This window comes from Talpa europaea (assembly GCF_964194135.1).
Source record: "Talpa europaea genome assembly, chromosome: 2".
NCBI lineage: Eukaryota > Metazoa > Chordata > Mammalia > Eulipotyphla > Talpidae > Talpa > Talpa europaea.
This window is the reverse complement of record NC_140068.1, coordinates 76,718,636-76,743,982: the sequence shown is the minus strand read 5'-3', so window position 1 is coordinate 76,743,982 and position 25,347 is coordinate 76,718,636. Positions and strand designations below refer to the sequence as shown.

The 25,347-nt window shown below is 36.1% G+C and overlaps 1 protein-coding gene across 1 annotated transcript in view; it reads left to right on the top strand.

Moving 5' to 3' along the window:
- The window catches only part of PRIM2 (DNA primase subunit 2), a gene marked incomplete at both ends in the record, with an annotated part of 281,009 nt that overhangs the window by 229,197 nt on the left and 26,465 nt on the right, over positions 1-25,347 (top strand). Inside the window, 2 exons of the mRNA XM_084228130.1 lie at positions 13,433-13,559; positions 20,786-20,868. Coding sequence (XP_084084256.1) covers positions 13,433-13,559; positions 20,786-20,868 — 210 coding nt within the window. The remainder of the gene's footprint in view (positions 1-13,432; positions 13,560-20,785; positions 20,869-25,347) is intronic.

Genomic DNA, 25,347 nt, shown 5'->3' with positions numbered 1-25,347 from the left:
TGTGAGTCAGTAAATGCTTTTACTTAAGTGAAGGGTTGTCTGTGGTTTCAGTCTTAAAATTTGGCAAATTACACTTATAATCTTAAGTTTTTATTCAGTTATGTCAGTGGCATGCATATCAGTGAATAAAGTTGGCTTTTCAAAAATAGGTCTTCCATTCAAAATGGATAAAAGAACTGGACATAAGACCTGAAACCATAAAATATATAGAAGAAAATACAGGTAAAACACTGCAAGACACACATCTCAAAAATATATTTAAAGATTCATCACCCAAGTCAAGGAAATGATAAAACACCTGGGATTACATCAAACTGAAAAGCTTCTGTACAGCCAAAGAGACATTAACCAGAACAGAGAGACACCCCACTGATTGGGAAAAAAATCTTTGCACTCCATACAACTGATAAGGGACTGATCACTAAGATATACAAAGAACTCATAAGACTCCACAAAAACAAAATAATAATGATTATTTTCCCTTATAATCAGGGAAATGCAAATCAAAACCACATTGAGATACCACCTTACACCAGTAAGAATAGCACATATCAAAAAAACAAGCAACAACAAATGTTGGTGAGGATGTGGTGAAAAAGGAACTCTCCTACAATGCTGGTGGGAGTGCAAACTGGTCCAGCCACTATGGAAAGCTGTCTGCAGGTACCTCAGTCTTCTAAAAATAGGGCTACCATATGACCTGGCAATTCCACTCCTGGGGAGTGTCCCAAAGGACACAAAAACATTGATTCAAAAGAACACCTGTACCCCTATGTTTATTGCAGCACTATTTATAATAGGTAAAACCTGGAACCAACCCAAATGCCCCAAAATAGATGACTGGATCAAGAAGATGTGCTATATATACACACAATGGAATATTATTCCGCAATCAAAAAGGATAAACTCATGCCTTTGCAGCAACGTGGATGGAACTAGAAGGAATTATGCTCAGTGAAATAAGCCAGAAGAAAAAAGAATAATATCGTGTGGTTTCACTTATAGCAGGAATATAGGGGAACCAAATAAGACATCAGTGTAAAAAAATAACAGTACAAAGCACAACAAAGCAAAAGCAGACAATTATATCAGAGACATCCTGCAGGGGAGGAGGGAGTGGATCAGAAGGTGGGAGGGAGGAGCACAGGCGACTGAGGTGATGGTGCAAGGGTGCATTGGTGAAGGAAATTCTATGGGGACTACACCTGAGGGGGTGGAGGGAAGAAAATATTGTTTAAAAATGAACAATGATGTAAAAAATAAACAAAAAAATTAAAAAGAATATAAAAAATATAGGTCTTCCAGATGAGATGCTAAAAATTCCATCATTAATTTGTTTTTTTCCTTAGTATCAGGCACACGTGGCTGAAACAGCAAACTAAAATTTCCTACCTCACAACTCCCCCAGACCATTTTCTCCAGGCTGAATTATTGAGGCCTCTGTTTAAATGTTAAGTTATAGTATTTAGTGATAGAAATTTGCTCTCTCTCTTTTGTCACTGGAAGTTAATGGTGATAAATGTAAGTTTAGCTCTCATTCCTCTGGTAGAGATGACCCAGTGAACATACATTAAAAAAAACACTTAACAGTTCAGTCTAGAAAATAAACATTTTTGAGCTGCAATTTGCTAAACTTTTTGTGAGACATGAAGTTAACAGAACTAAGTGAGATCCCTATGAAACAGGCAATGCAGGGACTAGAGTTCTTTCCCTAACTCACTCTGTGATTTCGAGTTAGACCTTCTCTTTATGGCTTTTCTGAATACTATAAGCATGCATTTGATGATGTTAAAGCATATTCCAGCTCTTAAATTCTAACTGATAAGCAAGTTAACTTTTCTAAAGCTTCAGAAAGAGTTGCCAGTTAAATAATATTATTTTTTGCATTCTTTTCTTTCCAGTTTTTATAGTTTGCATTCCGTTTCCTATTTGTCCCCTATAATTCCTTTTTGTCCTCTATAATTAGAGTATTATAGGAGAATGGATACCAAGTGTGCCTCATCATTGTAAATCATGTTGAAATATGACTTAATGTTTTTTCATCGTAGATGTTTAACTTCATATTTACCATATTTCGTGATCCTAAGATCATGATAAATTAGAAATCAAGTAACTGCTATTAGTTGCTGACTAGTGTTACCATTTCATTTGCGATTAGTCACTATTCTCTTTTTTAATAGAATCAGAAATACTTTATTTAGCTGTGACTTTCAGATGTCCCTGATGCAGTTGAGTGACAGCAGGGAAGCACAATACAGTTGAGTGTTTCCCATGGATAACTGGCAGTTGGCTATATTTATTTATTCATTTTCTCCATTTATAGTTTTATAGTATTTTCTAGAAAGTAGACTACTAGGATTTTAATTTCAGGTTTTCCACTAAATAATTGAAATAACTATTCACTCAGCCTCCTGAAACCTCTTTAATTTGCTCATTTATAAAACAGGGACACCTATCTTTCATACCTTACAGGTAGTAAAGGGTCTGAGAAGAATCCATGTTTTTTAATGTTAAAGAGAAGCTATTATTATTGAAAATGCACTGTTACTTTATTTTTTTAATTATAAACAACAGTAGTACATTTGCACTAAAAAGCCTATTAGAAATTTATAAATGATGCTCTTTAGTACCTGACTGAACAGATAAAATCAGAATTATGTAAGTCACACAGTCCCAGGCCGTAGATGATCCTCAAATCTTGTTTTCTGAGTTGATTTGGATATGGAATTTGAAGAAAATAAACCCACTGGCCTACAACCGACAACTCACCTGCATTCCTAAACAGATAGCTCTCCATTTTCCTCTGATGATGTTGAGAGGATTTTTGGTATACAACTGATTTTTCTTTTGATCTATTAACTTTACTTAAAGTGGCCTGCCTAGCCCACTACCCTATCAGATTACCACTCCATATAATGTTTTTTCTGTGGATTAATCCAATTCATTATTCACTTTTCTTTTTCTCACAGTGATCAATTAAAATATATAAAATTTTAACTTGACCCTGTCTCATAATTTGAGGGAAAGAAAAACTGCATATTCTGAGTTCTAGAAATGTTCTGATGGTGTCAGGAAAAGGAGTTCGGATGTGAAGGTGGAAAATATATGTACTATTATTATTGGGAAAAACTATAGAGGAGGTAAAAAGTTTTTTGCCTCAACTTACCTTAAGTTCTCCAGCTAGGGCACTATCAGACTCACAAAGGACAGATTTATAAGAGAAAAACACCAATTATGAACATGTACATTACTCACATACATTGGCACACCCAGTGATGAGTAGCTCATCAGCTTAGACTTATACTTTCTTAGGCTAAAATATAAACGGGATGTAGGACTTCTGGAAAGAGAGAAACAAGATATTAGGTGGTGAGTGACAAAAGTATGATAATACTCCTAATACAGTTTAGTAAGGGTTGTTACATGGATTTACCTCACTGCCTTCTCCATTGATAAAAGTTAGAATTTTCCTCTTCTTGATATAGGAACAGAGGACACCTTTACAAATGGTAATTGCCTTTAAAAAAGGAAAGTGTCTTGTTTTTAGAGCTTTCCCTGCATTTGCTATTTCCCAATAGTCTTTAGTTCAAAACAATCCATACGCCAAAGAAGCATTTGTTGGGGGTGGTGTGGTAATATTCTGGCACTAGTCAGAAAGCCCCAGCAGACCACTACATCAAGAATATATTTGAATATGAAATGGAACTAAATTTAAAAAAATTTCACCTTTCAAACATGGCACAAATTAGTTTATACAAATTTTATACAAATAAAGGTAGCAAATAATCACAGTGTATGTTTAGCATTTTATAGTTTACAAAGTGCTTTTGCATAGAGTGAGGGACAGGTCTCATTATTACAATAATAAAAAATTTAACAGAGACTGAGGTAACTTATAATTGTCTAATACTATTAAACTAGTAGGTGGCAGAATTAGAACCAAAATCTGTGTTATCTCAATAACACCTTGCTGTCTCATAAGTCCATGAAATGTTCTTACCAACGAGAAATGAATTAACTCTTACAGAGCAGTAGAAATATTTAGTACACCATAGGAGGTAATATACTGAATTATAGTAATAGCACCAACTCTTTCCAGCTGTGTTACAGGCTTCAAATTAAGAGTCAGAGAGTGTAACTAGATTCAAGTTTTTCTGGTGAGGAACTGGAGGCAAAACCTGTAAGTAATTTAAGTAATATCAAACAATACACCAGATCTGACCTTATTTTAGTTAAATAGTAAAAACTGACTATGTTGGTAGTGATAATAACTCTAAAGTATTGAATGCTTACTCAGTTAGACACTACACTAAGAGCTGTATGAAAATGAGCTTATTAATACCCATAGCAACCCAATGTGGTAGATATAATTCCTTCATTTCTGTATATAGGAAACTGTTACAGAGAGGTTATATAACCTTTTCTGAGATCACATGGCCAGCATCTGATAGAGCAAGATTTAAACTCAGGTATCTGACTTAAAACCTTTGTCTTTACTCTCAGCCTTTGCTTCTTTTTGGACCTTTGTGGCCCTCTGAGTCACCTTCAATGTTTTGCATGTTTAGAGTATGTGTGATGTTCCAGTGACCTTGAAGAATTGAACTGTGGAATTAAAGAGAAGTGTTTGGAATCTATTGGTGATTGATTACAAAATTAGCTTTATAGATAGTCACTGACTAGTAAGTATATATTTAAAAGGTGGGCACAATTTACTAAACACCTATAGCATGCTGTCTGATGTGCAGTCAGATTTTCTCCAATCCCTCTTGGCTCTTGGTGGACTGATCATGCAATCAAATTAACAATCAGGTTAGCAGTAGGGGAAAAAAAGTTTAACTACATAGGTATAGGGAATCTAAATAGATCCCAAAGATAAAGGGGCAAAATGAGGGCATAAATCTTACACTCTAGCATTTGATAGGGCCCTCAAAGGTCATCAAGGATAGAAGAGGGGGGCTCATGATGAAGACTAGATATGCTGTAATTCAGTGTTTGTCCTGCCATATAGGTTTCTGCTCTGGAAATGTTATTTCTGATAAAAATTTTGTATAGCACTTCCAATTGTTATTCTTCTAGGTATTTGAGAGAGTGATAAAAGTATCTCATGAGCCTGGAGGGCCTTGATTAACCTCTGTTAGAAATAATCCTCATGCAGAAATGCAAATGGCCAACAGACATATGAAAAAATGTTCAACATCACTTGTCATCAGGGAAATGCAAATCAAAACTACCATGAGATACCATCTCACACCAGTGAGAATGGCACATATTAAAAAAACTAGCAACAACAAATGTTGGCGAGGGTGTGGAGAAAAAGGAACTCTTCTGCACTGTTGGTGGGAGTGCAAACTGGTCCAACCACTATGGAGAGCTGTGTGGAGATTTCTGGACCTACTAAACATAGAGCTTCCATATGATCCAGCAATTCCACTCCTAGGTATTTACCCAAAGGACACAGAAACATCAATTCCAAAGAGCACCTGCACCCCTATGTTTATAGCAGCACTGTTTACAATAGCTAAGCTTTGGAAATAACCCAAATGCCCAAAAATAGATGACTGGATCAAGAAGATGTGGTACATATACACAATGGAATATTACTCAGCCTTCAAAAAAGATAAACACATGCAATTTGCAGCAACATGGATGGAGCTGGAAGGGATCATGCTCAGCGAAATAAGCCAAAAAGAAAAAGAAAAATACCGGATGGTCTCACTCATAGCAGGAATCTAGAAAACTTAAATAAGGGACCAGGAAAATGAATATAAGAAAGTGAAAATCAAAATCAACAAAAAACTATGAACCAGAGACACTTTTTGGGGGGTGGGGGGCGGGAGGGGAAGGATTGGGGTCAGAATGGGGCGTTTGCAATTGTATGGGGGAATATAAAAATAAAATTTAATATTTAAAAAAAAAACAAAAACAAACAAAAAAAAAGAAATAATCCTCATGCCAAAGTGAGACATCTTGAGAAATCCTGCTCCTCTTGGGGAGGAGCTCCATCCTTTGCTGTTTATTAGCATTATGAGTAAAATTTTAGGGAAGTGACAGAAGAGATAATGAATTGAAAATTACAGGAGAGACAGCAAAGATATGTGCTAAAAAGGACATTGGATGATTTCATGTACTTTTCTAGTTGCAGGTTCATTTGTATATATGATCTTGCTTAAGCTATGAAATCATGCTAGTACCTATGGTAACTAAACCCTGGGAACCTACTAATGATCTTTGATATGCTAAATTTGGGGCACTGAATGAGGCACCTTTGTAGTATAGCAGACCCTGGCTGCATGTTTTTAAGTATGTGTATTAGAATTCCAAATTCTTGAGGATAGGAAATGTAGGGAAAGAAGAATTTTCCTCTACCCTTTTAGGTTCTTTTGGCTGGAAATAATTAAATTGTCAAATGGCAGATTAATAGGAGGGAAAAATAAGTATGTACAAATGAGAGATTCAAGTTATCAGGAAAGATTCTAAAGATAATCAGGCAAATTAAGGTATATATGCCATCCTGAATAAAGGAAAAGGGGGTGGGGCTCTCTGACTTCAAAGGGCAACAAGGTAATTCACAGAAAAAAGGAAAAAATCTAATGTTTGCTAAATAAAGGTTTGCTATGCCATGCAGAAAGAATGACATCTAAACAAACAGGTTTTACTAACGGACCTTGCTGAAGTCCCCCAGTCTATCACATTTCCAATGTATTCATGGAATTAACTCTGATGATAGCTGGCTTCCCGGAATAGGTCTGCTCTCGAAGTTCCTTTAGGTAGTTATTTAGGAGGGGAAGTTAAGAGCTCTACCTGTATCTGTTGGGTATTTGCTCAAAATAATCCTCATGCTAAAGTGACACACTGTGGGGTATTTATTCTGCCCCCTCTTAATATGCATACCTCCTGTAAACACTTGAGGGACCCAGAAATGCTGAATAACCCCCTCACATAGCCCAAAGTCACCTTGTTAATTAACATCTTCAGTTAGAGACAAAGGATGTTGGCTAGAAGACGACCAGTAATGGAAGATTATCAGGCAAGACACAGTAAACACGGATATGAGTGTTATACAGATTTAAGTTGCAGTCATTTCCCTTTCCCCCCAGTAAAGTGAGGGAACACCTTTACAAGTGGAGACTTCCCTTATCAATGTAATTGTCTCTTAGAAATAGGAAATGTCTTTTCAGTTTTCAGAGCTTTTCCTTTGTCTGCTGTTTTCTTAAAAATAAGTACACCTGATTGGCGAGGGGTGGGGGTGGGGGGGACTGGAAGGCGGGGAAATCCTGTACTTCTGAAACACTAACAAGTATGTAAACCAATGTTACTTCAATAAACACAAAATAAAAACAGAACAAATATTCAGCAAACTATACTGTAAACCGAAAACAAAAACAAATAACACCAACCTCAAATAATTGTTATGACAGAGAGACATTTCAGGCTAGCAAATTGTATTCCTTTCAGAAACAACTCAGTAAAAGAGAATTGAAAATTTCTTGATTTAAAATTGCCATATCCTTACTTTGTTCTCTGCCCACAGATAATGATTGTTTTGCCTTAGTTGAGTAAAGAAGATTGTCCTTTTGAATATCTCTTTCTCTGAAGGGTACTTGATTCTTAACCATTCTCACTTTGTTGTCTAAGCTGAGCTTAGCCATACTGAATGGCAGTTTTGTTCCTTTGAAAATAGTAGTTATGTTTGGTCTTGGGATTTTTCTTGGTAAGAAAGACATTACTCAAAAGGAAGATGATGTACTGCTTGCTGTTCTAGGCAAACAGATATTTACACCATGGTTTCTGAGTAGATGTAAGTACAAATACTTTTAAAGTATAATAATATAAGGTCATTAGACTGCTGCTTGGCACCTTGTAGACAATAAAGTTGTGAAAAAGACTCTGAAAGAGTGTCAGCAGAAGAGCAAGCTATGGATGTGTCTGCTTTATCTTTTCTTGAGTTCCGTTGTTAACATAGTACCCCTGAAAATAACTTACTGCTGTCTCTGGCAGAATGGAGATTGGTGTGTTGCCAGTGCCACAGGTGGTATGTCAGGATTAATTAGAATGTCACAAATGCCACTCACCCACCTCAGGCCACTGCTGATTTTCTGGTACTTGCTATTCCTGGATGCAGGGGATAGAGAAGCCAAGACAGAAAGGTGTGTTCTCCACTCATTTCTTCCCTCTTCTTCTTATATGAATACTTACAGATGTTCTTTTTGTCAGCACCCACCGAAGAGTACCCAGTGACCCCAAACTGGTAAGAGGTGCACATTCTAAGGGTTTGACCATCCATGTGCACAGAGAAAAAGAAAGCAGACTTTTAGTGGAAAAGATCTTTAATTGGTGAGAGAGAGAGAGAGAGAGAGAGAGAATGAGAGAGAAAGGGAGGTGGGGGTGAGAGAGAGAAGAGTAGAAAGAATTTCAAATTACTGACTCCTAATCAAAGTCTAGAAATTATCCATCCCCTCATGGACAAATGTCCAAACAGGCTTGACCAAAAGCAGGGTGGTTGAGGCCTGAAAGCTTGCTCTAAGTCGAAGGCACCTTCTGGTAGGAAACCACAAAAAAAAAAAAAAAAAAAAAAAAAAAAGGGTTAGAGAGGTCCCAGAGATCTAGGACATAAGGAAAGACTCAAAATTCAAAATGTACCATATAATCCACCATAAGGTCAAAATAATGGCTGCCATCATCTCTACCAAAATGCTAAAGTTCCAGAGCAGCTTCTCCATGTGTCTTACCTCCAAGTATCTCTCTGCCAAGTGTCTCCCCTTCCAGCAGAACCAAGTGCAAGTCAGAGCCAAAAAAGCAAGTGAGAGCATGCATGTGTTCAGTTATATGCTAGGCATGACTGCTTAGCTCCGCCCCTAGTTTTCAGCAGCCCCCATTCAGGAAGTCATGCTATGGCATGCTGGGATTTGTAGTCCTTAGTGCCTGAGCTCTCATCAGTATGGCGATGCAGGTGGAGTCCATTTGGGACATCATTTACTGTCATTCACTGGCGCAGAGTTTGCGCCTTACTATTTCTCTAACATTTTGGATTGTGGATATAGGCACTTAGGAAGTATGCTTTAAAAAAAAATCTTCCAATAAATATACCTTCGGTGTAATTCTTCAGGAGTTTCCCAGTCTGAAAACTGTAGGGGACAAATTGAGTGATAAATACATAAACAGTCTGAAAAATTAGTGTATGGTCCATATTTTAGACATACATACATGCAGGCAGTAAATAAATTGAAGAGTAGGAGGCGAAAGATAATTAATTTTTAACTTTTAGAGTGTAGCTTTCATTACTTTAACAGGCTTGCTCAAAGAACAAATTTCTTTGTTTTCTAATGAAATTTTATATCCCATTAAATTCAATTCATACCTAAAAGTTTGCATAGAGATTATAGTAAATTGTTCCCAAAAGATGTTTGCTGTATAAACCTTGGGTATCCTTTGCATGTTTGGACTCCTTGTAAAAGAATTTAACAAGAAGGCAAGACAGAGAGCCTCTGGACAAGGTTTTATTAGACTTGTGCACAAGGGAGGCAATCTTGGAAAGAAAAGTTTCTGGTCTGACTCTCAGGGAAGCTGGCAGAAGGGTTTTAAGGGATTAGTCTACCAGGGCAGAATAGAGGCCAGTAACTTCATAGCATGTTTGGGACTGGGGCATGCGCAGAATAGCTACATGCTTCTTCATATGTTGCAATATCTCCTTAGCATCTCAAGTCTCCTCCCAGGAGACTTGCTAGCATGCCCATGAGTTGTTTTTTTTTATTTTGTTTTTGCTTTTTAAATATTCTAGCTCTTCAGCCATCCCTGCTCCTGGAAATTGTGAAACAATCATTAGTTAGGATGTAGCACCATTTATCTAGGCGTGGAGCCTCTGGTCAGTCTGGTGGGCCAAGTTATTTAAAAAAGATGTTAGGTAGGACCTGCTTGTTTGGAGATTAGTTTCCTGTTCAAATAGTTGGGAGATTCATCCTGCCAGCTTACAATTCCATTCACCTAGCTTATCTCAGTTGGAACTTTCAGGAAGCTATCTTGGCTCTTCGAGTGGTTAATATGCTCAATATAACATTAATTCTCTTGGTAAGAATCTTGTCCTGTGTTTACAACACCACCAACTGCATGCTGGGTAACACTGTAGACTCTTCCAGATTTGCCACATTAACATTCGCAGGGTGTTCCTTTTTCAGCAGTGCCCATCGCCTTGATTTCTGCAAGATCACCTTTTGTGTAGAGTCCCATGCATGTGGCCAGAAGAACAATTCCATGTTTTCTAAAAGGACTAGCGAACAGAGACCAGGTCCCTCTCCTCTTTCCCTTTGTGTTGGTCATTGTGGGAGCTTACTGGAAGATGGTGGTTCCATGGGAAGTGTAAGTTTCTGTTCTTGCTTAAGTCTTTTGCCCTTCCTTAATTGAAGAAGAGATCAGTATGTCCAAAGTTTCAGATCTTTTCCCAGTAATCACTGTTCCCCTTTTATGACCTAGAGTGTAGTTTGGGAGTTTCATCCAGTTCTAGCTTTATCAATAAACAGCTATATAAGAATCTTGCTCTCAGAGTAAAAATGATATCACCCCCTCATTGTCATGTGTTGCCCCTCTCTCTCTATTCTTGATGTCCCAGGTCCTAAAACAAAGGATGCATTTTACTAGTCTGCCATTAGAATATACAACCATGTAATTCCCCATATGTATGCTGTTCAATTATTTTTCCTTTACTAACCTGTCTGATACTGTTTCGATTATTTGCATAGGTCGGGAAGAACCTAGAGGGGCATGGGATGATTTCTTTTGTACACAGACATTTTTTCTTTTTAAATAGAAATTGATAAGCTTATTCATAAATTTATGTGGAATTGCTCAGATGTACAATAGCCAAAATAATACTGAAAAAGAACAAAGCAGGAGGAGCTACGTTATCTAGACGTGAGACTTACTGAAGATTTTGTGAATAAGACAATGTAACAAACAAAAGAATAGACATATAGATAAATGGAATAACATAGTATCCAAAAATAGATAAGGGCACCAAAGCAATTTAATAAGCAAAAGAAGTGTTTTCAACAAATGATGCTTGAAAAAGTATTCATTCACATGGGGGTGAGGTGAAAGGTATCAGAATATGACATCCCCAAAAATGCCATTTTGGCATCAGCATTATTTTGAGCTAAAGACATCTGAGAACTCTTAGAAAAAGAAAAAGGAAAAGCTCTATACCTCTCCCTAACTGCCTAAAAATGAAGTATAAATTTTACCCTTTGTAAAGGAAATTTATGAAGGATATATATTTACATTTGTAAAGTGGTCGCTGCCCCAGAGTGAGAGCTATTCCAGATAGCTCTTATCACCCTAGAGACTTCCACTTGCAGAACAAGACAACCCTTCCTTTCCATACCTGTTCTCCCCAACACCTTCTCTTAACAACTTTCTCAACCTGGAATCCCAAACCTCCACCCCCCTTTTCCTTTGATTAGCCTAAGGTGGTATATATAAATCTCAATCTTTTGGCTACTTCCTTGAGCCTTATTTCTTTTTAAAACTCCCATTGGGTGCACTTAATGTACTTAATGTTAAGCTGTCTTTTTTCTTACTTGTGTGTCTTTCATCCATTTGATTCATGGACTTCTACTATTGAATTCAGAACGATAAGAGGAAAAGTAATGTTTCTCTCCTATCAGGTATAAGAACTAGATTGCTACCTCACACAACACATAAAAATTACCTTGAGTTGAATTAGGACTTAAATACTAAAATATTATAGGTTCTCAGAGAAAAACATGACTATCTTTGGAACCTATCTTAGAGATAGGCACACAGAGCACTACTATAAAAAATAAATTGAGTTTCATGAAAAATAAAAACATCTCTCATCAAACAATAACATCAAGAAAATAGGTAGCACGGACTATGAAGGAATATTTATAGACACTTATATCTGACCAGGGAACTTGCATCTGGAATATATAAAGAATTCATACAATGGAATAATTAAAGGACAGTCAACTTTTAAAATGGGCAGAAGATTTGGAGAGACAGTTCACAAAACAAGGCCAATCACCAGTCAGAAAAGCATGTAAAAAAGTGCTAAACAGTTTTAGACATCCGGGAAATGCAAAATGAGGTACCACTGCCCATCCATTAGAATAGCTAAAAAGAACAAAATTGACAACATTGACCACTGGGGAGAATGTGAAACTCCATGTATCTGGTGGGGTATAAAATAGTGCAGTCACTGTAGGGAACAATTGGCAGCAACTCCACTCTTACATATTTATCAAAAGAAAGAAGATACGTATCCACAAAAGTCATATGTAAGAATGATTCTAGCAGCTTTATTTATAATAGCCCCAAACTGGAAAAATCCAGGAGACTGGATAACTATCTGGTATGTTCATACCATGGAAAAAGCTACTCAGCAAGAAAAGGGAACAGACCGCTAGGAGCAAACTACTGATATGTGTAATGGCCTGGGAAAAAACAAAACATGAAAAGACAGGAAGAAGTCAGACACAAAACACTTTGTGCAGTATGATTCAATTTATAAAAAGTTACAGAATAGCTAAAACTATAGTGACAAAAATCCTATCAGTCATTGCTTCTAGGTATAGAAGGGATGGGAAGGATGTTGACTGAGAAGGGCACAAGGGACTCCATGCATTGATGGAAATACTCAATCTCGTGACAGGATTATGAGTTATTGATACATAGGTAAAGTGATTTGTCAAAACTAAACAAGCTGTACTTGAGATCTACGCATTTTCCTTTATGTAAAGGAACCTGTTTTAAAATCTCATCCAAAAAAATGTGTTTTCCTCTGATTCTAAATCTCTTTTCTACTTTCCTAAGAGTATAGGACAGTTTTGTCTGACTAATCTGAGCCTTTCAATAAATTTTAGTTTCTTATTTCTTCCTATCACACCCATTTCAAAGTCCTTTCTATCCCATTAGCATGTTTTATAAATATGGAATCAGGATTCCAATTGGAATCAATTGCTACAGTTCATTCATTCACCAACCATTGTGCTTACTGCTTTGTATAGTGAAAATACAGAGGAGAAGATTAATTATGTTAAGAAGTATTTCAGAAATGAAACGTGCAGGATATGAGAATTCTGTGAGAACTAGGTTAAGGGATAGAGACGAGGTTAAACTGATTTACATCTCGTATCTTTGGAATAAAACTAAGAGAGATGGACAAATCAATTATTCTTTTCAGAAGCAAGTCATTCTCATCTTTAAACATATAAATGTTAGCTGTCAACTACTTCTACAATTTGTTCCCTGTAAGTGTTGTACCTTTAAAAATATTTGTATGATAAAGATCTCAAATGATACTCATGAATGCTAAATTTATCTTAGAAAGTATCTCTTTGAATGCTTTTAAACTTGTTGGCATTTCAGACTAGTGTAATATTGGCTTACCTTGTCTTTTCTTTCTTTTTCTTCCAATCAGTTTGACAAAGGCTATGCTTATAATATCCGGCACAGCTTTGGAAAGGAAGGCAAGAGAACAGACTATACACCTTTCAGTTGCTTGAAGATTATTCTAACCAATCCACCAAGCCAAGGGGATTATCATGGTAAGTGCTTCCACTGGGTATTTTTGCAGAGTACAGAAACCCGAGACCTCTGCAGGAAACACTGCAACAGTCTAATGGCTTTTTGCATTACTGACAGGAACTATTTTGTAGCTTATGTCAGTCATCAGTGTCAAGCTCGAATTCCATTACTCTTCTAGTGATTTGTCTTATTACTGCACCAGGTCAGGCAAGAGAAATTCATCCAGCTGCACTTCAGTTTGTGCTGGCCCAGGCGCTTTAGTTCTCAATGTCTCCCTTACCTGCCGTTCTCTTTCTTTCTCATGTTCTGCAAGTTTCTCAAAGCCTTTTGAAATTGACAAGTTGTACTTTTAGAATAGTATATGCATTAGTTTTTGAAAACACTACTGAGAAAAAGGATGTTTTATTCTCATTACTATCATTTGATTTACAAAGATTAAGTGAGGACTTTCACAAATTGTGGCATCAAACATGGGTCAGTTTGCCTGAGTTATACTTAAAAAAATAAATGTTAAACTATTTTCTGTAGATTGCTGAGTTCAACAATTTTTTTCTGAAATTATTCTCTTAGCATACTTTGAAAAGTTCTTCTTTTGTCTGATATGTCAGAGAATGATTTTTTTTTTTTAATTTAAAGATTTATTTATTTATTTATACAAGCACTGGGTATAGTCAGAAGCGCAGGAGGGTGAGAGAATTCACCAGAGCCAGAGTGGGGAGCAGAACAGGCAGACTGGACTAAAAACACTGCTGAGTTGAGCAGTGGGCATGGCAGGAGAGGTCTGCAGGCCATGTGGGACCCTCGCCGGCAGCCGGGGATCGAACTGGCACTGCAGAGGCTGCATGCAGCTTCGCAGCCCAGCGCTCAACCGCTGTGCCACCAGGGGAGGCCCTCAGCGAATGATTTAATAGTCCTGAAAATCAGTGAATTTTCTAGATTACCAAAGCTTACTGCAGCATTTGTCAAAACTTTTTTTTTTTTTTTTTTAGGATCTTAAATGATACTTTTGGTTAAAAATCACATACTTTTAGACTGTTGCAAATCAAATAGTCACAAACTTAAAAGAAAGATGCTCCATATGTCCAGAGCATTAAGCTGTACTTGTCCATTAATATTTAGTACATGAAAAGGCAGCTATTACTGATGTACACAGTGAGTGGTCCTTATCATTTGTGTCAATCTCTTAAGGTAACTTTTAGAAATACACCCTCAGACATACAAAATCAGATGTTTGCAGGTTACTGGAATGATTTATTTTTCTAGACTTTGAAAACCATTAACCAGGTACATTTGTGAACGCCTATAGCTTTTCTCAGCAGCCATACCATGCAGTTAATTTATGTAGGGGTGATAAGGAAATTTCCCTGATGCCTGTCTGCATTCTTGAATGGTCAAGCAATCAGATTAAGACATTGTCAGAGTAAAGAACAATTTATTTACATATGTATGGTGAATCTACAGGGATGCAGGTTCTAAAAACAATAGGGCAAAATGAACTAAGTAATGAGATAGGGTTCTAGGGCTCTGGAAGTTCCAGGAGAGAGAAGAGGACTCATGATAAAATCCACATGTTAAATAATATGATGTTTGTCCTGCCATTTAGAAAAGTTTCTCCTATCAAAAGGTTATTTCTTATAAAATTCCTAATTCTGGGTAGTAACTCCAATTTTCATTTTTCTAAGTATTTAAGGGAGTGATAAGTTTCTCATGGGCCAGCAGAACCTGGATTGACCTTACGTTGAAATAATCCTCATGCCAAAGTGTGATACTTGCTAGAGGCCTGTCCTGAATACCTTGGGAAAGCCTATCAGAATATATTGGGGAGGCCAATACTTCAGTTACATTGAGATTGGCTAAGTAAATTCTTGGGGAGTCTTCCTGTCAATTTCTAGGTCCTAGAATTTATCACTTGTTCAGTTGATTTTTATTAGCATATTTGACAACACAGGATTTTATATTTCTTATTCCTGTTAAATTGTATTTTCTTTACCCTAGTTCATTCTTTTTATTTTTAGACTCTCATCAATTAAAAAATATACTTAGCAAAGGGCAATGAGCTCTTACTACATTTATCCTTTTAAAAAATTAATAAACTTTACCTTTTTTAGAGCAGTTTCAATTCACAGCAAAATTGAGGAGAAAGTACATACTTTCTATGTGCCTCCTGCCCCAACACTTTACAACTTTCCCCCCCCCTCATTTTGAGAGTGGTACAAACTGATGAGAAGAATGTGTAACCTGCTGTTGTTAGAGGTAGCCGTATGTAGCTATCAGTTGTATCTCGTTGATTGATGGTGCTGTTAAGTTCAAATATATTATTGCTGATTTTCTGCCTGCTTAATCTGTCCATTTCTGAGGGGTATAGAAAATCCTGATTCTAATAATGGGTTCATCTATTTCTCCTTGTGTTATCAGTTTTTACCTCATTTTTTTCATGCCCTATTGTTAGGTGCCTACAACATCAAAGACATATCTTCTTGGACTATTCATTTCTTTATTGTTATGATTCTTTTTTATCTCTGATAAATTTCCTTGCTTTTAAATTTGCTCTGTCTGAAACTAATATATATTACTACTCCTATTTTCTTTTAACTTGTGTTATGGTGAATTTTTCCCCATTTCATTTTTTTTTTATTGAATATTGGTTTCATTATAGGTTTATAGGTTTTCATGATAGGTTTCAGAGGTACAATATTAAAATTTGACTTCTGTATATGTTATATTAAGATCTCCACCAAAATTCTAGTTTCCCATTCCTTTACTTTTAATCTGTATGTCTTTATATTTAAAGTATCTCTTTTTTGAAGAACACTTATTTAGGTCTTGTTTATTGTTGCATTCTGGTAATCTTTTTTATTTCTCCCCCGATTGAAGTAACATTGCTCTAGAAGTTTCAGGTGTACATCATTAAAAATCAATATGTATATATTACTACATTATAATTTCACTAACTTATGTTTTTCATTGGTATATTTAGACCATTGATATTTAATAATTACTGATTTGGTTGATTAATATCTGCCATACTTGTTACTTATTTGTTGCCTTTATTCTTTATTTCAATCTTTGTCTTCCACCTTTTTTGGGTTTTAATTTGAGTATTTTATATCATTCCATTTTCTTTGTTATCAGTTACATTTTTTTTAGTAGTTTTGCTTTTTAAAGAGTTTTCACTGTATATTTGTAACTAATCCAAGTCCCTTTTTGAGTTATTCTATGCCACATCACACATGGCACATAATTATAATAATGAAATATTTATAATCCCCTTGTATCCTGTCATTTTATTTATAAATAAGTATGCACATGCAGATATATGCACTAGCACACATAATTGAACACATTATTCCTGCTGTTATTGGTGGGAGACTAATCTATTAGCTCAGTTAAGAGAAACAAAAGTTTTTATTTACCTTTCCCTATCCTTCTCCTTCCTTCCTTTAGGTACATTCAGGCTTCTGATTTATATCATTCCCTTCTCTTTGAAGAACTTCTTTTAGCATTTTTTCAATGCATATCTACTGCCAACAGATTATCTCCAGTTTTGTTCCTCTGGGGAAGCCTTTATTTTTTCTACTCTATTGAATAATTTTGCAGGATATAGAATTCTGGGTTTGTGGGTCTTTCCCCCCCCCCCCCCTCAGTACTTCAGATACTTCATTCTCTTCTTCCTTGTGTGATTTTTGAGATAAGTTAGTTATAATTGTTATCTTTGCTCCTCTATAGGCAAGATGTTATTATTTCTCTGGTTTCTTCTGAGATTTTTTTCATTTTTGATTTTCTGAAATATGACTATAATATACCTAAGTGTAGCAGTTTTTGCATTTATTTTGCTTGGTATTCTCTGAGCTTCCTGGATCTATAGTTTGATATCTGGCACTATAATTTGGGGGAAATTATTTGTCATTGCTTCAAATGTTACTTTTTCTCCTTCCTTTCTTCTAGTATCCTGTTACATGCATGTTAAACTTTTCAATGTAGTGCCACAGCACTCAGATATTCTGTTCCTGCTTTTTTGTCTTTTTTCTTGTTCAGTTTTAGAAGATTTTGTTGACACGTCATCCAGCTGAGATTCTTCCCTTATACATGTCTACTAATAAGCCCATCAAAAAGGCTTTCTTCATTACTATGACAGTATTTTGAGCTCTAGAATTCCTTTTTTAGCCTTTCTAAGAATTTCCGTCTCTCTGCTTACATTACCCATCTGCTCTTCTGTGTTGTCTACTTTTCCATTAGATTCTTTTTTTTTTTTTTTAAGATTTATTTTATTCATTCATATAAGCACCATGTACAGTCAGAAGCGTGGGAGGGTGAGAGAATTCCCCAGAGCCATAGTGGGGAACAGAACAGGCAGACTGATGAAGTACACTGCTGAGGGGAGCAGTGGGTGGCAGGAGAGATCTGCGCGCCATGTGGGACCCTCGCCTGGCAGCCAGGGATCGAACCGATGCTTCAGAGGCTGCTGGCAGCTTCGCAACCCAGTGCTCAACCACTGTGCCACCATGGAGGCCCTCCATTAGATTCTTGAGCAGATCTTGCTCAAAGAACTTTAATAGGATCAGTATGCATAGAGAGAAAAGAAAATAGAATATCCAAAGTTACCCACAAGTTACCATCCCCTTGTGGGATACTATTTTATCAGAGCCTTAACTGCTGAGGTTTGGCCAGAATCTAACTTACCTGGTACTAGAGAAATACCTAACTTCAGCTTCCTCTAGCCTCTCACAACTTAAGAGGGAGACACCTAAGAAACACTGTTTATAGCCCCAGGCCACACCTCATTAAAAGGCTGAGACCCAGTTACAGGTGTATAGAACATTTCCCTACCCCAAATCTTAATCTGTCTATTGAAGCTTTGTTTTGTTTTTTTGACCCAACAAGTCATGTTTACCTTTTAACAAATACCCAGCCAAACAGGCCCAAAGCAGGGGCATGAGGCTCAAAAAGCTTGCCACAAGACCCCTTCCGGTCAGGAAACCATATAAAAGGGGCAGGAGGGACCATACAAGTCTGGGATGAAAGGAGCAAAATTAAAACACAAATCAAGCTAAGGGCTGCCATTGTCAGTCTCCCATGTAGTTCTACATGTGTCTTCATATATCTCCATCTATGCCCCCCAATTCCCTGGTACAAGCCCAAAGCTGAGAAGCCAGTGAACCCTCCTTTACATGTCTCTCTGCTCCATGTCCATCTTCTGTCTTTCCTCCAAGTCCCCTCCCAAGTCTTTTCCTAGCTAATATTTGCCACTCGGCTCCATTCTTCATTAGGTGGGGACAGGGAACCTGGACCCTCTCCTTTTTATGGAGATTACACTGCTACATGTGCCCTCACTTCTCAGAGAGGTATAAGGAGGGTTGCTGGGTGTTTCTTTTTGAGCTTTTAAGGATTTTAGCAAAACTTGTTAGAATGGAGTGGCAATTTCTATGCTCCGTACATCTCCTTTAACGCAGGAAACCCAAAGTCTTTAGCCTTTTTAGTTTCGTGTTACTTGTAAAACTATTTAGTGCCCTAGGTTGATATTACTTCATTAACCAGCACTGCTGGAAATGATTAATTGGTCAACCAGTTATGAATCTCTGTAGATATAACTATATTCCAGAATATATTTATCTGTCTCTTTCACAGATGTTGGGAAACTGTCAAGCACTTAGATTTAATCAGTGTTAGATGTATTTAAAATCTGTATGTATTTATATGTTGTATAAATACAATCTGTATGTATTATATATGTATGTAGTTATATGTATTTAAAATCTGTATGTATTTACTTCATCTCCAGTTACTTTATTAGTTCAACCCTTTCCAGTTTTTAAGAGCCTTCTGTTTGATGTGGGAGATAGAAAAAAATAGCAATTACCCAGTTCTGCATTCTTTTTTTCTTTATGGCTTCGTCTTTTCTGAGCATTTATATAGATACAACCATTTTATCAAATAGGATTTGGTTAATTAAATGAATCTCTTCTTTTTAGTGTCTCTTAATAATTCTTGAATTAACCAAGAATTTCCCTGTGAAGGCTTATTTCCTTCTTATTCTGTGTGGGATTCTGTGCAGTTCTATTATCTGATTTTTTTTGGAGAATAATAATGATAAATGACTTAACATGTCGAGTGCTTACTACGTGTCAGGAACGTACAAGAGCTTTATATTCCATTCTCGCAAGAACTCTTTGAGTGATTATTTCCCTCATTGACAGAAAATGAACTGAATCAACAAGCAGATTAAAAATTTGCCTAAGGTCACCCAAGTACTATGGTAAACTGATCTAAAGCAAGGCAATGTAACTCCAAACTCTTAACCATGTGCTGTGCAATTTCTCATAATATTTCATTACGCCAGAAATTATTAGTTTTCACCCGAGTAAAGATTATACTATGAATTTTGTAATTTGTAGGAGTCCATAGCATTAGCATGGATGTTGTTATTTGTAGTTGAGATTTTTGGTAAATTTACTTGGCAGTAATCCCACAGGCTGTGCACAATTGTTTCTAATTAACTTGTAGACCCATTATCTGTATGACTAAAAAAGACAATCAGGCTTCCTGTATTAAATTTTACCCTTAGATTTTGACTTATCCTTGCATTTTTCTTAGTAAAATACATGTAACTTTTTAGATTTTGGCCTAACTGAGCTTTTGCATTGTATATTTTTCTCATAAAATAGAGATAACATGTACTAGTCTTAGTTATTTTACTATGAAATAGTTTCTATTTGTCCACCTCATTTTCATCCATAATTTCTTTAAATTTATATGGATTCTAATCGGTAGGAAATCTGCATGAAATTTGCATCTGATAATATGAGATTTTCTATCTCTTAAGAGTTTGCACATTTTTCTTTTTATTTATACTATCCAGCTCCTTTGTGTAATTTTTTTTCACTAGGAAAAAAATGTGAGATTGTATAAAGATTGTAGATAAACTATTTTATAGCTACTTTGTGATTATCTTTGCTTGTTAGCAAGTAGCATAATTAAAACTGTTTCCTCTTCCTGGTGAATGAGCAACTTAGCCTGAAAATGCTGTAATGTTTTATGTAACTCTTGAGCCTGTAGTGCCCTGATAACCATACAGCTAAGTCGTCATTTAGATAAAGAGAGGAAAGCAGTTGCACCCATGGGCAATTAACTTTTTTATTAATAAGCTGTTAGACAATTAAGGGGAGCTTAGACAGTCTCTCGAGTGTGGTATTGTACTAAGTCCCGAGTAAATAACCTTGTGGCGTGCTGGCTTGTTTTTTGTTGTCAGGGTGCCCATTCCGTCACAGTGATCCAGAGCTGCTGAAGCAGAAGTTGCAGTCATACAAGATCTCTCCCGGAGGGATAAACCAGGTAGGTCAGATTCTGCTCTGCATCCTCAGTAATGAGGCGTCAGACAGTTTCTCTCAGTTTCATTTAATGTTCCTGCAGTGATGCTGTGTACTGTTTGTCAGGCCTCATATCAGTCGTCTAACCTTCTAGGTAAATTAAGAGAATGCCTTGACTTCTCTGGTTAAGACTACTTGAAATACTAGTTCTTATTTTGCTAGACTCATTTTTATTTTTCTTGGTAAGAAAGGAAGCTGGAAAACTTTTTCTCTTAATTTGTTTTACTATCTTTGTTAAAGACACTAAAAAATAAATTTTAGAGCAATGTATTAAAGCTTATTAATGAAGCTGAAAATTAATAACATCGTATTTCATTTTGGTAAATTGTTTTCTATGCTGCATGGAGGTGAGAGCAGAGGGTAATGTAGTGTGTACTGGCTGAATGTTTGGCTAGACATCAGTGTTGCTGTGTTAAATCTACATTTCTGATCATAACTCATTAGGTTCTGCAGTTTGTCAAAGTACTTTGTCTTGTAAACAATTTAACGAAAAAAGAAATGCTCAAATGTAAACCAAATATTTAAGAGTTTGTCTTTTAGTAAACAAGGTTTTTTTAAAAACTGAGGTTACAAAGACTGCTGTCTATAATGTGCTTTTGAATTGTCTTGGTCTATATGGAGTTTAAGAGAAACTTTACTTTCTTAGCTAAAGAAGGACAACATGTACTTTAGAGCTGGAATATCTAAATCATTGTGTATCCATAAACACCTATTTTTACTGGGAGAAAATAATTACTTTAGGAAACTGTTGGCTTCTCTTGTGTCCAAAGTTTAAATGACGCTTAGTTAATCTTAGCAGTTTTTCACTACTCTGGCAAGGCAGTGCTGAGTGTTGCTGGATTATGTAATCAGGATTATGTAATCTCTGGAAGAGATGTACTTTGAATTAGGCCTTGAAGGGCAGTTGGGAATTAGGAAGAGAGAGAATATGTGAATTAAAGGCAGTGACAGTGACTGTATGGGATTATTAGGATTTCAAGCTTAATACGCTGGACCTGCTTTGGTGATGGAAATGGTAGGGTAACGAACTTTTGTAGAGGTATGAGCCTGTACCCCTTAAGCATATACAGTGTTGTAAACCACTGTTAGTGCAATCAGAATAATTTTATTTTAAAAAGAGATTACTGAAAACTGCAAATAGTGGCAAAAGTAGTTGGTTTGGGAAAGTAGATTTAGAAATAAGGCACTTAAATAGCAGGCAGAATGTGGATTTGAAAAACATTAGAAAAGTTAGAAGTAAAATCTGATGTTCTTTCCAGTTGGGATTGTATAACTGTGGAATTGGAAGGAACAGTGGGAAACGATTCTCTTTTATGGAGTTGTAGGACATGCCATACCCATGGTGTATAGCTAATAAGTCAGTGGTAGAGCCAGAAATTGAGGCCAGCCCTGACTTCAAGATCTTTTTTTCTCAACCAGACCCTACGTTAGAGCTGGTTAATCATGAGTTATTTTTGTGGGATTGATGAGGTAAGAAATCCAAAGCCATGCCTCAGCATGGAATTCTGGCAAACATCTCCCTTTGTGAGGCAATAGAAGACAATGTAATCAGTGAACTCTGGGTGGAAATTGGAGGACAGAGGGTACAGTACCACAAAAATCAAGGGAAAGTTTTGAGACGAGAGTAAGGTACACAGAAACCCTTTCTTGTATCAGAGAAATCGTATAAGATGAGAACTGAAAAAAAGTGTGTTGAATGGGTGATTCAATTTTGATTTGCTTAAAAGATTGCATAAACAACAATGGATTGAATTTGTAGGTGGTGAGTATAAATAACCTTTTCAAAAAAGTTAAGGGAGTGGCAGTCATATTAAGCCCTCTGATGCTTCTGCTTACGCGTCAGAAGATGGTTTATTTGTGTATTTGAGGCTAGAGGAGACCTGAACTTGTTTATAAGAATAGAAGATCCCCTTAGAGCAGATGGGCTTGATGAAGATATAAAAGAAAGGTAATTTTGTTTTGTTAGAGAGGATTAAGTTTTCAATCCTTTATAACACAACTGTATTGTACATCTTTGACCTTACACTTACTGCACTAGATGTAATTATTTGTTTTAACTGTTCATCTTTTCCATAGTTTGTGAGTTTCCTGAAAGGATTGAATTTTTATTGAACTTTCTGTTTCAGAGTAATTCAGTGACTTGCATTGGATAGGTGCTTAAAATATCTTAGAAAAGTGGGCGTATTTTGGTATGAGGTGGATCCTAGAGCATGTCTAATTGGCTACAGAGAGAGGCAAAGAGGAAATCAATGACATAAGTGAAAAAACTTATTGAAGAAAGGAGTATATATGCTTGGAAAATATGGTGGTAGAGAAAATCCTACCTCTGAGGCAATGGAAATATAAGGAAAAATTTAGAGGTTGAACATAGGGGTGTTGATGGAGTTTATCAAGTGGCCCTTTTCTGCTTGTAGAGTGAGAAGTATGGTCATTAACAGAGTACAGGGGTTAGGAATGGTGTTCTGGATGTAGAAAAGGTTAGGTGCTATCGACAACAATCTTGATAGAGAATCTTGAAGAAGAGAATTATTCTCAATGATTACTGAAAAAGAAACTGACTTTAAAAAAATGCAGGCTATTTCCATGTCTATTGAGGAGATTAGTATTTCTATTTAATAGTAATGACTTTGTATATTATTTTTTTACTCCATTGAATGCGTCCAATTACCCTTGATCTATTGTTGATCCGTTAGTCGATGCTGGTTAATAATTTCCACGGCATCCTTTGGAACTGCATTGTAACCTTTTATCTGAGATGAACACAGATGTATGGTGCATGTGGGCAAACTGTAAATAATCTTTTGCTTTCATTTGATGTCTTCATTGAGTGGGTCTCAGTAGAGTGAAGCAGCTGGTGGACTGTGTTCTAAAGGGCAGAGAGTTGAGTGAAAAATCCATGTAAAACATTTTGATAAATGCTTAGTTGTCAGTTGGCATAAGTTGCAAATGAAGTCTCAAAAAAGTCCAAGTGCACTCTAAAATAATGGAATGAGTCAAGAAAAATATCATTAAAATCATGTGAGGCAAAATTCAATGTAACAACTTTTTATCTCAGAGAAAAACTACTTGAGATACCTTCAACTGTAGGATTTTAGTTGAAGGTTAGATGTTAGAAGTTGAACATAGATGTTAGCAGTCAGAATTTGATGATGAATTTGATGATCAGAAGAGAGATCATTGTTATTTAACTGACATCACCTAATTTTTTAAAGCAGTGAACTCTCAGACCTCCATTATCAGAAAGGTTTTTAAATAGGTGAAAAGTTGAAATAGCCATTTCACCAAAGAAAATTTGTGAATAAGAAATAAGCACATGAAAAAAATGTTTCATCACTAGGTATTAGGGAAACGTGATTTAAAATACACTGAATAGCGCTATAAGCTAATTAGAATTGCTCTAATAAAGAAAAAAATCTGGCAATACTAAGTGCTAGTGAAGATGTAGAATGACTGGATGCCTCATAAATTGTTAGAAGAAAGCCAAGTGGTAGACCCACTTTGAAAAGCAGTTTGGCGGTTTCTTATAAAATTAGCAACATGGATCAAGCTAGAAGGGATTATGCTCAGTGAAATAAATCAGAAGGAAAAGAAAAATATCAGATGGCTTCATTTATAGGAGGAATAAGGGGAACCAATAAGGGATCAGGGAAAAAACTAATAATAATAAAACACAACAAAACAAAACAAAACAAAAAAACCCTGACAACTGTAAATCAGAGACATTTTGAAGGGGAGAAAGAGGGATCAAAATGAGGGTGGGAAGAGCAGAAGGGACTGTGATGACGGTGCAAGGGTGAATTGATGTTAGAAATTCTATAGGGACTACACCTGAGAAAAGAAAACACTATAAAATGAACAATGATGTAAAATATATATATTTTATTTTTTTTTAATTTTTTTTCTAGAGGCATGTCTTATTTAATATATATATTTTAAAAAATAAATACAAAAAAATTATACTCACTGTATAACCTATTTAGATCACTACGGTCATGCCACATAATGGCATTCTGTTTTACAGTAGACCACATATATGTCTAGGGTCCCTATATATAGCCTAAGTGAGCAGTAGGCTATACCGTGTAGTTTTGTGTATGTATCTTCTATGATGGTCACACAATGATGAAATTGCCTAACTTATTTCTCATTACGTAGCCTCATTAAATGATGTGTGATTATGCTAGTTAGTAATACAATCAAATGAAAGCATAAGTCCATAGAAAAATCTGGACATGAATGTTTATAGTGGCATTAGTCTTAATTGTCCAAAATTAGAAACAACTCAAATGCTCTGCAATGTGTATGTTGGATACACAAACTGCTGTTACAGCTAACAGCATGTATACATCTCAGATGCTCACAGTAAGTGAAAGAAACCATACTCAATGATTTCTTTTGTTTAGCATTCTAGAAAAGACAAATTGGTAAGTATAGAAAACACCTA